At 44.9% G+C, this 12,500-nt stretch overlaps 2 protein-coding genes across 5 annotated transcripts in view; one reads left to right on the top strand and one right to left on the bottom strand.

Moving 5' to 3' along the window:
• Positions 1-5,855, bottom strand: part of vti1a (vesicle transport through interaction with t-SNAREs 1A) — an 80,884-nt gene extending 75,029 nt beyond the window's left edge. For both annotated transcript variants that reach the window (XM_042078310.1, XM_042078309.1), the window contains exon 1: positions 5,671-5,855. In XM_042078310.1, coding sequence (XP_041934244.1) covers positions 5,671-5,764 — 94 coding nt within the window. In that variant the 5' untranslated portion in view covers positions 5,765-5,855. The remainder of the gene's footprint in view (positions 1-5,670) is intronic.
• Positions 5,856-7,242: 1,387 nt separating this feature from the next.
• The window catches only part of zdhhc6 (zinc finger DHHC-type palmitoyltransferase 6), an 8,850-nt gene continuing 3,592 nt past the window's right edge, over positions 7,243-12,500 (top strand). For 2 of the 3 annotated variants that reach the window (XM_042078304.1, XM_042078302.1), the window contains exons 1-7: positions 7,243-7,568; positions 8,211-8,847; positions 9,173-9,264; positions 9,449-9,608; positions 10,846-11,007; positions 11,360-11,413; positions 11,748-11,915. In XM_042078304.1, coding sequence (XP_041934238.1) covers positions 8,581-8,847; positions 9,173-9,264; positions 9,449-9,608; positions 10,846-11,007; positions 11,360-11,413; positions 11,748-11,915 — 903 coding nt within the window. In that variant the 5' untranslated portion in view covers positions 7,243-7,568; positions 8,211-8,580. The remainder of the gene's footprint in view (positions 7,569-8,210; positions 8,848-9,172; positions 9,265-9,448; positions 9,609-10,845; positions 11,008-11,359; positions 11,414-11,747; positions 11,916-12,500) is intronic. The other variant, XM_042078303.1, reaches the window with a different exon arrangement.

Genomic DNA, 12,500 nt, shown 5'->3' with positions numbered 1-12,500 from the left:
GAAGAGTGCGAACACTTGGGGTGCTTTTCATGCTGCTTGTAGCAAGCACTGTGTGATGAGGGGCCTGAATGATCCGTGCTGTGCCTGTGGGCTGCTGTGTGTGTGTGTGTGTGTGTGTGGGCTGCTGTCTGTGCCTTCAGGAATCTCTATTTAAATCCCCCTATTGGAGGAGGCAGTGCTGGGTGGAGTGTGTGTGTGTGTGTCTGTGTGTGTGTGTGTGTGTGTGTGTCTGTGTGTGTGTGTGTGTGTGTCTGTGTGTGTGTGTCAAAGCCATCACATAGTCAGCTCATATCTGCATCTCTTCTTATCTAACTTCATGCAGTGTGTGCACTGCAGTGATAATGTTTCTAAGGGCAGTGAACCCTTCACCATGGTTAGCCAGACCATAATAACTACTATGCAACCCTGAAACAATGCCAACACCTGTATTCATCCACTCCATGTTACTGGCTCTGATAGTTAGTCTGATAATCCTAATTCCAAGGTAGGGACCATCTAGTCCTAGTCCCACTGGCTCTGATAGTTAGTCTCATAATCCTAATTCCATGATAGGGCCCATCTAGTCCTAGTCCCACTGGCTCTGATAATCCGAATTCCAAAGTAGAGCCTAGTAATAGTTAATGTGGCACTGTAGCGAAGTGACACCATCTCAAATGTTACTGACAAGACACAATGAGAATGGGTATATGATCCCCTGATCACAATGAGAATGGGTATATGATCCCCTGATCATCCCAAATAAATAAGAAACTGGCTCATTCATTCATTCCCTCACTCTCCACTCATAGCTGGTGTGTGCTGAGCTTTTTTAGTGCATAATGGCTGCCGTGCATCACCCAGTGGGTGCCTTGATAAAGCACTATATGATATATATGTATATCTATAATATATAAATGCAAGCTGTTGTTGTTGTTGTTTTCAAGATGAATGTGGAATTTGACTGAAGATACAGCACTGCTGTAGATACTGTATGACTGTATAGCATTGGGGACAAGCAACTAAACAGAGTCACTGCTGCACTCTGCAACTGCCTGTGTGTGTGTGTGTGGTAACTGAGTCAGTGAGCTGAGCTCTACCACTTATCAGGAGCCTGAAAGTGCCTTATGATCCTAATGACTTCTTGGGTCCTCGCCCACTTCTATTGGCTAATTTCATATGAGCAAGATCATTGGGTCCTATTGGCTAAATTCATACGAGCAAGATCATTGGGTCCTAATTTAGGACTCCCACTTCTATTGGCTAATTTCATACGAGCAAGATCATTGCTCCCAGTGGCCACACAGTAGCTTCATGTTGGGTTTCCACTGAATGCTACCTGCTCAACTAGCCTCATGTTGGGTTTCCACTGAATGCTACCTGCTCAACTAGCTTCATGCTGGGTTTCCACTGAATGCTACCCCAACTAGCTTCATATTGGGTTTCCACTGAATGCTACCTCAACTAGCCTCATGTTGGGTTTCCACTAAATGCTACCTGCTCAACTAGCCTCATGTTGGGTTTCCACAGAATGCTACCTGCTCAACTTACCTCAACTAGCTTCATGTTGGATTTCCACTGAATGCTACCTGCTCAACTCACCTCAACTAGCCTCATGTTGGGTTTCCACTGAATGCTACCTCAACTGGCTTCATGTTGGATTTCCACTGAATGCTACCTGCTCAACTCACCTCAACAAGCTTCATGTTGGGTTTCCACTGAATGCTACCTGCTCAACTAGCTTCATGTTGGGTTTCCACTGAATGCTCCCTGCTCAACTAGCTTCATGTTAGGTTTCCACTGAATGCTACCTCAACTAGCTTCATGTTGGGTTTCCACTGAATGCTACCTCAACTAGCTTTAGGTTAAGTTTCCACTGAATGCTACCTGCTCAACTCACCTCAACTAGCTTCATGTTGGGTTTCCACTGAATGCTACCTGCTCAACTAGCTTCATGTTGGGTTTCCACTGAATGCTCCCTGCTCAACTAGCTTCATGTTGGGTTTCCACTGAATGCTATCTGCTCAACTCACCTCAACTAGTTTTATTTTTATTTTCCAAGGTTCCAAGAGGAGGATATCAAAAGGTGAGGTGATTGTATTGCAGGGTAAGGATTGGTCGCTATGGCACCTGACTGTTGTGTCATAATGTTGACGTTCTGTACAAGCCCAGCATTTTTAAACAGCTCAGCTTCCTTGGCATGACAAGCAATGAACCCTAACCTTATTCCCTACTATGTTACACTATTATTCACCACAGGGGCGTTCCTAAACTCAATCAGGCACTCTGAAAATGGAATACTGCTTCTCAGTAAAAAAAAAAAACTTATGAATTATCAAACAGTTCAAAAACAGAATGGTGCTCTGCAGTTAAGAAAAGACGAGCATTCCATCTTCCTACGAATGAACAAACTGGCATTTACACAAACGAAACCCCGGCTTTGCTCCTCCTCACACACACACCGAGTGTAGACTCGTCCGGCTTTGCTCCTCCTCACACACACACAGAGTGTAGACTCGTCCGGCTTTGCTCCTCTGGTGTTTTTAAGCTTGTTTTGTGTGTGTGTGTGTGTGTGTGTGTGTGTGTGTGTGTGTGTGTGGCTTTGCTCCTCTGGTGTTTTTAAGCTTGTTTTGTGTGTGTGTGTGTGTGTGTGGCATTGCTCCTCTGGTGTTTTTAAGCTTGTTTTGTGTGTGTGTGTATATGTGTGTGTATGTGTGTGTGGCTTTGGTCCTCTGGTGTTTTTAAGCTTGTTTTGTGTGTGTGTGTGTGTGTGTGTGTGTGTGTGTGTGTGTGTGTGTGTGTGTGTGTGTGTGTGTGTGTGTGTGTGTCTTTGCTTCTCTGGTGTTTTTAAGCTTGTTTTGTGTGTGTGTGTGTGTGTGTGTGTGTCTTTGCTTCTCTGGTGTTTTTAAGCTTGTTTTGTGTGTGTGTGTGTGTGTGTGTGTGTGGCTTTGCTTCTCTGGTGTTTTTAAGCTTGTTTGACTTAATGCAGCACTGCACAGACCTGGCTGGACATGATGCATGCTGGACTTAACACAATGCATGATCCATCTACATCCATCTCACACACACACACACACACACAGGTAAACAGCCAGAGGCAGTATGTTTTCCTCGCACACTGGCCTTCTGCAGGATACCACTCCAGCTACTGACTATGCAATGAGACAAACACACACACACACACACACACACACACACACACACACACACACATACACACATACACAGAGAGTGCCTGTGCAACCCTGTTTCATATTTAATCAGCTGTGATTGACAGGTGGCCAGGCCTTTTTGTTGTCAGCGTAACCCTTCTCAGTTGAGAAGTACAAATCTTTGCTTTCAGAGGGGAGCGAGTCCCCTGTGTTTGTGTGTGTGTGTGTGTGTGTGTGTGTGTGTGTGTGTGGGGGTGTGGGTGTGGGTGTGCGCGCGGTGTATGAGGGGTTCAGCCATGGGAGCAAACCCAAGGCCTCACACACACAGGCTCCTGGAGGGACCCTCCAAACACTACAAAGACATCAAAAGCCAGCAGGCTAGCAGCCCAGACCAGGAGAGGAGAGGAGAGGAGAGTAGGAGAGGAGAGAAGAGATGAGAGAAGAGAAGAGAGGAGAAGAGGAGAGAGGGAGAGGAGAGAAGAGATGAGAGAGGAGAAGAGGAGAGATGAGTAGGAGAGGAGAGAAGAGGAGAGAAGAGAAGAGAGGAGAAGAGGAGGAAGGAGAGATGAGAGGAGAGGAGAGGAGAGTAGGAGAGGAGAGAAGAGAAGAGAAGAGAAGAGAAGAGAGGAGAAGAGGAGAGAGGGAGAGGAGAGAAGAGATGAGGAGAGAGGAGAAGAGAGGAGAAGAGGAGGGAGGAGAGATGAGAGGAGAGGAGCAGAGAGGAGAAGAGGAGGGAGGAGAGATGAGAGGAGAGGAGCAGAGAGGAGAGAGGAGAGAAGAGAAGAGATGAGAGGAGAGGAGAGGAGAGAGGAGAAGAGAAGATAGACTAACGTGACAAATGTCAATATTTTTTTCCTCGACTGGCCCAAAAGTGAAGCAGCCCACCGGGAATTCTCCCGATTACCCACCCGGGCCTGGAATCAATAAAGTATCTATCTATCTATCTATCTATCTGAACACACACGACTGCCTCAAACAGAACACACACACACACACACACACACACACACACGACTGCCTCAAACAGAACACACACTGGATAGAATGGGCGTGTGGAGGGAGGGTGGGAGGCTGGCGCTGCCCAACCAGGCCTGGGCCCTGGCACTGAACTGGGGCACATGGGTGACTGGTTAACCAGGGGGCACAGAGAATGGCAGAGATGTGTGAGAGCAAGCACCCCACACACACACACACACACACACACACAGGTTGCCTATGCTGCCATACAGGTGTCAGAATCCACATACATATGAAGAGACATGAATGGCAGATCAACAAAGCCTCTGGACACCATAGTTACCATGGTTACATGGATGCTATGCATACCTACTGTACTCTAAATCTCGCCACACCTGAACAACCACAAGCCCTTGTGGCTCAGCCCATCCCTGAAGCTAAGCCACGACTTTCAAACTCTCCTGTTACATATGGTTACAGGTTGCTAATGCATCTCAATAACTATCCCCCAACATGTTAATATGGATGAGCTGCTTCTGCTGATGAGTTTATTTAGGTTTGGCAAAGACTTGTCTTACAAAATATTCTCTCAATTATGTGTCCACACACACACAAACACTTAAAATCCGCTGATGATCTCTCTCAAACACACCAGTGACTAGCCTACATCAAGCCCCCCCCACACACACACACCCCCACACACACAGACATGATGGTGCACCTAAATGATGTGATGGTGCACCTAAATTAAAAAGGTAGGCTCACCAGTGCAATCAAGTGGAACAGCTTAGTCTGGAGCCTTGTTATAGCTTCTGCTGCGCAACGCATCTTCAATTATCATGCAAATCAACGTTATCTGCCCAACCTCTGAGCCAAGTTTGTCTGATATGATCTTTGAAATCATTTCACTAGTATTAAAACATAGCAGTTTAGTTGCGCTTGTGAGCTATTGTCAGACAATCTGAAAGAACCATTCAGTGGACCCTAGCCAGCCAGCAACAAGACCTCTATTTAAATAATTCATGGCGCTTATGTGAAATGTAACTAACTCACTCAAAAGCGACTGAGGAGATAAAACTCCTAGGCTAGGAATGTCAAATAGCTCGTCTAACGTTTTTCAGGATGGTGTGGGTTATGTGGTGTGGTTTTCCATACTTGTGGATTGTCGGATTAGTGGTTGGCGCCTGATTAGCCCATGTTAGTTAGTTGGGTTAAATAATGCAAGCGCACCTTTAAAAGTCAGCTGACTAGCGTTAGCGCTTGCTGCCTTTACATTTTCCAATAAGTAACATTAAGTAGCATCCTCCTGTCACTCGAGTAACACCACAGGTGGGTAAAACTAGCTCCAGGGCAGACTGCTACATAAAAGATGGCCAGGCAGATTTGGTATTCCTCACGCAAAGATAACTGTCACCAGAAATGACAAATGAAACGAAGCTAACGTTACATTAGCCACTTAGTGACCCACCGGTTTGACAGCGGCTAACCCTTGCTTGCTAGCGCCAGTGAGCACTGATGATGTTAGCTGGCGAGAGAACTGTAGCTTGAGTAGTTCCTGAGGTTGGCTAATAATAATAACACCTACCACCACTTAGTTTGGGTATCCTGCCAATCTTGTTGGTTATATCGGCTGTAAGGGTGCCGAAGTCCTGTTCGTAGGTCTCAAAATCCGACGACATGACGAAAAGGATAATTTACAGGCGCGTGAATATAAACAAATACGACAAATACAACAAACTGCGTTCTGTTAATTTGAAAGGCTACGTCACGTCCTTGTGCGACGGGAAATTGTGTCCGATGAGAGCTACTTTCTACTTGGGTCTGTTTAGAAATACATCTGGCTTAATTTATTTTCTGACATTCATATAATGCAAAATACATAGCTTTTCATCAATAATAATAAAGGTGTTAGATGGGTGAGTAAGGGAGAATGACCCATCCATCCATAAGGGAGAATGACCCATCCATTTTTACCTTGTCTACATTATACTTTACTCTCCTATTTGTCCATATTATTTATGCTGGTCTCTAGACCTTACTCTTGCACTGTTGGACTAATGTTGGACTACCTTTTGCACCTTCACCATGACACTCACTCTCTTGAGCACCTTGCCATGCACACATAACTAAAGGACTTTGGTTGGACTACTTTTTGCACCTTCACCATGACACTCACTCCCTTTAGCACCTTACCAGTCCCGGCCCTGTCACTACAAGCGTCTTATGCTTGATCACCCTCAAGCACATTGGACTTTCTTAATTTAATTTATATAGTGTATTTAGTATTGTTAGTTTTCTTATCTGTCTTATCTTCTACTGTCTTTATTGTACAGTGGAGTTTAGTTATATGTTTATACTTATACTTATGTTTACCATTTCAAGTGCATGTTGGGTGTGATGTCTGTATGCTACTGAGACCCTTGAATTTCCCCATGGGGATCAATAAAGTATCTATCTATCTATCTATCTATCTATCTATCATTGCCATCATCCCCCCTCTTAAAAGAACCACACACACATGTACACACACACACACACACACACACACATTGCCTCATATGAGCTCAGCTGTGGATGTGGAAGCCTCATTTCACCACCAAATTGGTATTATAGAAGTCTCTCAGGGAACACACACACACACACACGATTGCCTGAAACACAAACACAAAAACAGGAACAGTTAATTAAACAGTTAATAAAGAGCAACCATAATAGAGTGAGAGATAGTCAAACACTCTCCCCATGTAACACTAAAGGAACACATGCACAACACAGTTATGTATACATAGGCTATAAAGAATAATTACACAGTTAGCCTAATATAACAAAGCCACTGATTCAAGCTTCTGTGCATCTGTGTGCCTGTCAGCTGCAGGCGACCTTGTTTTAGTAGCCTACACACTGACTGGCGATACACAGCCCAGTGAGCAAAATAAGTAACATCAACAACAAAAAACCCTATTATAACCGTATAATGTCATACAAAGATATTCTAATGTGCCCTTTGTTTGCAACCATTGACAGAATTGTTGTATGGTTGTTATCAAAGATTGTAAGTTAAGTGATATCAAAAAGATTGTAGATAGGCGGTGCTAAGAGGCTAGGCTTGTGACTTTTATTTTGAAAAATCTTGTGCATGCAACTTTGAATTACGAAACCCCAAGCTCTGGTTCCCCTCTAAACTTAGATTGTTTTTTTTTGTTTGTTTTTTACGCGTATTTAGGCAGACATATACATATTGGTATATAAAGCAACATCCCCAAAACCATTCGAGGGACACTGGCTGCTTTAGATCAGAACTAAATGTAGGCCTACTCTTGAAATCTGTCAGGGAGAACAGGAAATCATATCATCGATACGACAGTACGGAAGTAGGTTGGGTGGTCTGTTTGCTTGGTAAATATTAGCGATAAAGGTTGGTACGAACGAGACCGATGAACCAAAATTGTTGCGATTGAAGATACGTACGGTTTTGAATGCAGGGTAAATCAACGATTTTGTTGACCTTCCATTTTATACACTTTACACTGGCCAATTTAGACCTCACATGGGAATGAATGGGGCGGGAGAAAGGTACTGTCAGTGACTGAAGATCATTAGCTTGCTAGCTAACGTTAGCAAGGTGCCGTTATACTGCTATTTAGGTCAAATGTCATGTCATACTTTTTGCTAAACTGAACTGCTTTGTTTTGTTTGTGTTGTCCCCTTAGTGCGAGATGACAGCAGTGGTACTGTCACGCGGTAATTCCGCTAAAGAGCGATGCGTGACAGTGACGTAAACCCCCGTAATTAGCTTCTTCCCAGCATTGCTTGGCCGTGATCATATGATACAGTAACCTTATTCACAAAAGCAGTCGTTGCAGTGGTCGTTTGCAGATGTCATTGGTCAGTTTAGTCACTGCTCCTCTGTATGTGAACAGCGCTTGACAGAGTACTATTGTTTGAGGATAATAAATGCAGCTCAACTTTCACTCAACTGACACATTTTCTCCCAGAATACTTATTTTAAGAGCATGATTCCTATATTATATCACTAGCCTTTATTATGACTATTTAATTTGAAATACTAAGTGAATAATCTTTCTGTCGTCCCTTCTCTCTCTCTCTCTCTTGTGCACTTCTCAGATGGACACCTGCTGTCCGAGTCTTCACTAGCCCTGAGTCCTGGCGCACCGCAGCCTTGGAGACGCTACGGAAGGATGCGAGGCACGGCCGGAGCAAGGACTTCTGGGACAGAACCGAGCGCTGTGATCTGCGACACGGCCGACCGCTGGACGCTGAGGAGGAGAGAGGGAGGAGGAGGTCCGTCATCGCCTGCTCCAGGATTCGCTCTCTCGAGCAGACGCAGACGGCGCGTCTGAAGACTTCACACACTCTCACTCACACACACTCTCACTCACACACACACACACACTCTCACTCACACACACACACACAAACACATACACAGAGCTCCTTACCAACCTGTAGCGCACGAGAGAGACGAGTCTGAAACATGAACTTCCTGTCCCCCATCGTGACATTCCAGAACCTGCATGAGGTGCGGCGCTTGTGCCACTGGGGTCCAGTAGTGGCGCTGTCCGTCATCGGCATGTGCTCCTCGATGGCCGTTCTGGATTCCATTATTTGGTACTGGCCCCTGGACACCAGCGGGGGCAGTATAAACTTCATCATGCTCATCAACTGGACCGTCCTCATCCTCTACAACTACTTCAACGCCATGTTCCTGGGGCCTGGCTACATCCCACTGGAGTGGAAACCGGTACCTACCTATCAATCAATCAATCAATCAATCAACAAACCAATCATCCAACCAACCTACCAGTCAGTCAGTCAATCAATCAATCAATCAATCAACCAACCAACCAATCAGTCAATTAATCAACCAATCAATCAATCAATCAATCAATCAATCAATCCTAACACTGCCTCAGGTTTATCAAGTCTACACCTGGAGCTGTCAGTGTGCTAGCATTTCACACATCCTTTGCGTGTGAGACTTTTGAAACATGTGTCTGTTAAAGCTGGCAGATGTCTTGTTTGGAAAGTGTTTTCCTCTCTTAAAGATGCCCTTCTCTCCTCCTCAGGAAAACCAGCAGGACGTGGCGTACCTCCAATTCTGCCGACTGTGTCAAGGCTACAAGGCCCCCCGCTCCCACCACTGTCGCAAGTGTAACAGGTAGGATCCCAGCTTATTATGACACCACCACTGCCGTGTAAAAGGCTTGGTTCAACATACAGTAGCTTTTCAAATTAATTTGATTATTTTCTTAATTGCTGAACTAACTGACTTTTTATTATTTACATGAACTCTCCTGAGCCTTCTGATTCCTCCCCCTCATCTTCCTCTTCCTCTTCCTTAGGTGCGTGATGAAGATGGACCACCACTGCCCCTGGATCAATAACTGCTGCGGGCACCAGAACCACGCCTACTTCACCAGCTTCCTGCTTCTGGCCCCGCTGGGTTGCATCCACGCTGCCTTCATCTTCATCATGACCATGTACACCGAGCTCTCTGACCGCGTAAGTCACCATCATCATCATGACCATGTACACCGAGCTCTCTGACCGCGTAAGTCATCATCATCATCATCAGTGCAATTATTAACCTCATCATCTTCATCATGACCATGTACACCGAGCTCTCTGACCGCGTAAGTCATCATCATCATCATCATCAGTGCAATTATTAACCTCATCATCTTCATCATGACCATGTACACCGAGCTCTCTGACCGCGTAACTCATCATCATCATCATCATCATCATCAGTGCAATTATTAACCTCATCATCTTCATCATAACCATGTACACCGAGCTCTCTGACCGCGTAACTCATCATCATCATCATCATCATCATCATCAGTGCAATTATTAACCTCATCATCTTCATCATGACCATGTACACCGAGCTCTCTGACCGCGTAAGTCGCCATCATCATCATCATCAGTGCAATTATTAACCTCATCATCTTCATCATGACCATGTACACCGAGCTCTCTGACCGCGTAAGTCATCATCATCATCATCATCAGTGCAATTATTAACCTCATCATCATGACCATGTACACCGAGCTCTCTGACCGCGTAACTCATCATCATCATCATCATCATCAGTGCAATTATTAACCTCATCATCTTCATCATAACCATGTACACCGAGCTCTCTGACCGCGTAAGTCGCCATCATCATCATCATCATCAGTGCAATTATTAACCTCATCATCTTCATCATGACCATGTACACCGAGCTCTCTGACCGCGTCAATCATCATCATCATCATCATCATCAGTGCAATTATTAACCTCATCATCTTCATCATGACCATGTACACCGAGCTCTCTGACCGCGTAAGTCGCCATCATCATCATCATCAGTGCAATTATTAACCTCATCATCTTCATCATGACCATGTACACCGAGCTCTCTGACCGCGTAAGTCGCCATCATCATCATCATCAGTGCAATTATTAACCTCATCATCTTCATCATGACCATGATGTCGTCATCATCCTCGTCTTGAGCTTGTTAAAATGTGCTATTTACGTTGTGGACTCGGATGGCCATATTGGGTGTGTCTGATTGCTGTCTGGTGGCCATATCTGGTGGCCATATTGGGTGTGTCTGATTGCTATCTGGTGGCCATATTGAGTGTGTCTGATTGTTGTCTGATGGCCATATTGGGTGTGTCTGATTGCTGTCTGGTGGCCATATCTGGTGGCCATATTGAGTGTGTCTCTGCTTCTGTGGTGATGTAGGTGTCGTTCGGCTGGAGCTCGGTGAAGATTGACATGAGTGCCGTGAGACGTGTGCACCATCCCATAATGCCTTTCGGTGTGGCGGCCTTCGCAGCGACGCTCTTCGCACTGGGATTGGCTCTCGGCACCACAATCGCCGTGGGGATGCTGTTCGTTATACAGGTGCAAAATTTATTCAGGCCATCTAACCACTTAGAATTATTCAAAAGGAACTATTTCAAAACATTTTAATTTTAAACCCAGTTGCATGGCTGGTTTTCTCAGTAGGGACTCACTACGCTTATGCTGTATTGTAATGCTAGGTGAACGATTCGCCAAGTTTTACAAGTTTGTTTACCATCAAATTGGCTTGGTAATGGTGAAAATGTTGCATAGTGTGCATTTAACACACTTCAACACACTTCAACACACTTCAGCAGCAGTGCAACCCAGTGCTCTCCCGTGCTTTGCTGCTGCTTTGTGTAACTGCTGACATGTGAGTGTTGTGAGCTAACTCGTGTCCTTTTTGTCTCAGATGAAGGTCATTCTGCGGAACAAGACCTCCATAGAGGTGTGGATCGAAGAGAAGGTGAAGTACAGTATGAAGAATGAGTGTTGCCTTCTCATCGCTGTCTGCAATTACATATACAGTACACACACACACATACACACACACACATGTTGCCTTCTCATCGCTGTCTGCAGTTACATACGCACACACACACACACTCCCTATTCAAAGCCTTTATGGATATCTGTCAGTGATGTCACAGGAAGCTTTGTGGATATCTGTCAGTGGTGTCACAGGACGGAACGTACACACACAACATGTTTTAGAACCCACACAGCTACAGAGGTCCGTTGGAACATACAGTAGAGTCTACGGCTGGGTTCTGACTGAGCGGGCCTTCGGTTCCCAACAGGCGCGGGACCGGATCCAGTACTACCAGACGGACGAGCAGTTCATCTTCCCCTACGACCTGGGCTCCCGCTGGGAGAACTTCAAACAGGTGTTCACCTGGTCCGGCTCACCTGAAGGAGACGGCATCGAGTGGCCCATTCACGAGAAGTGCCATCAGTACACACTCACTGTACGTGAGTTCACCCCACACACACACACACACACACACACACACACACACACACACACACCTCAGTACACACCCACTGTATGTCAGCTCACAACACACACACACACACACACACACACACACACACACACACACACTGATCACATTTTTAGCATTTTCAAACACAGCTGTAGCAGTTTAAAATGTACTTGCCATAATACCGTACACAAATACAACTCTATTTCCTCATAAAATTGGCGTGTATGTGGTAATTAGCTTCACTGTTTGCTTGAGTAGCCCAAAGTAGTAATTTATTTATCTCCCACTCTAAAAACGTAAAAGATTCTGGAACACTATGCAGCTTCTCTGAAGTCATTGGTCAGTATATGAAGAGTTTAGTTCCAAAACGCTATATCTCCGTTTTTAAAAACATTAAAAAGTCAGGCTATTTAATTGTGTATTTCAGGTAATATCAATCAAATTGCCGTTGTGTACTTTTGATTGAGTAAAGTTAAATCTATTAACAATACCCAATTACAGTTCTACTGAAATTACTTGGAAACCAAAATGTACAAAAAATTCATTAAAATGGCGGATAAAGCATTT

This window comes from Alosa sapidissima, chromosome 22 (assembly GCF_018492685.1).
Source record: "Alosa sapidissima isolate fAloSap1 chromosome 22, fAloSap1.pri, whole genome shotgun sequence".
Classification (NCBI taxonomy): Eukaryota; Metazoa; Chordata; class Actinopteri; order Clupeiformes; family Clupeidae; genus Alosa; species Alosa sapidissima.
This window is presented reverse-complemented; position numbering and strand designations above follow the sequence as displayed.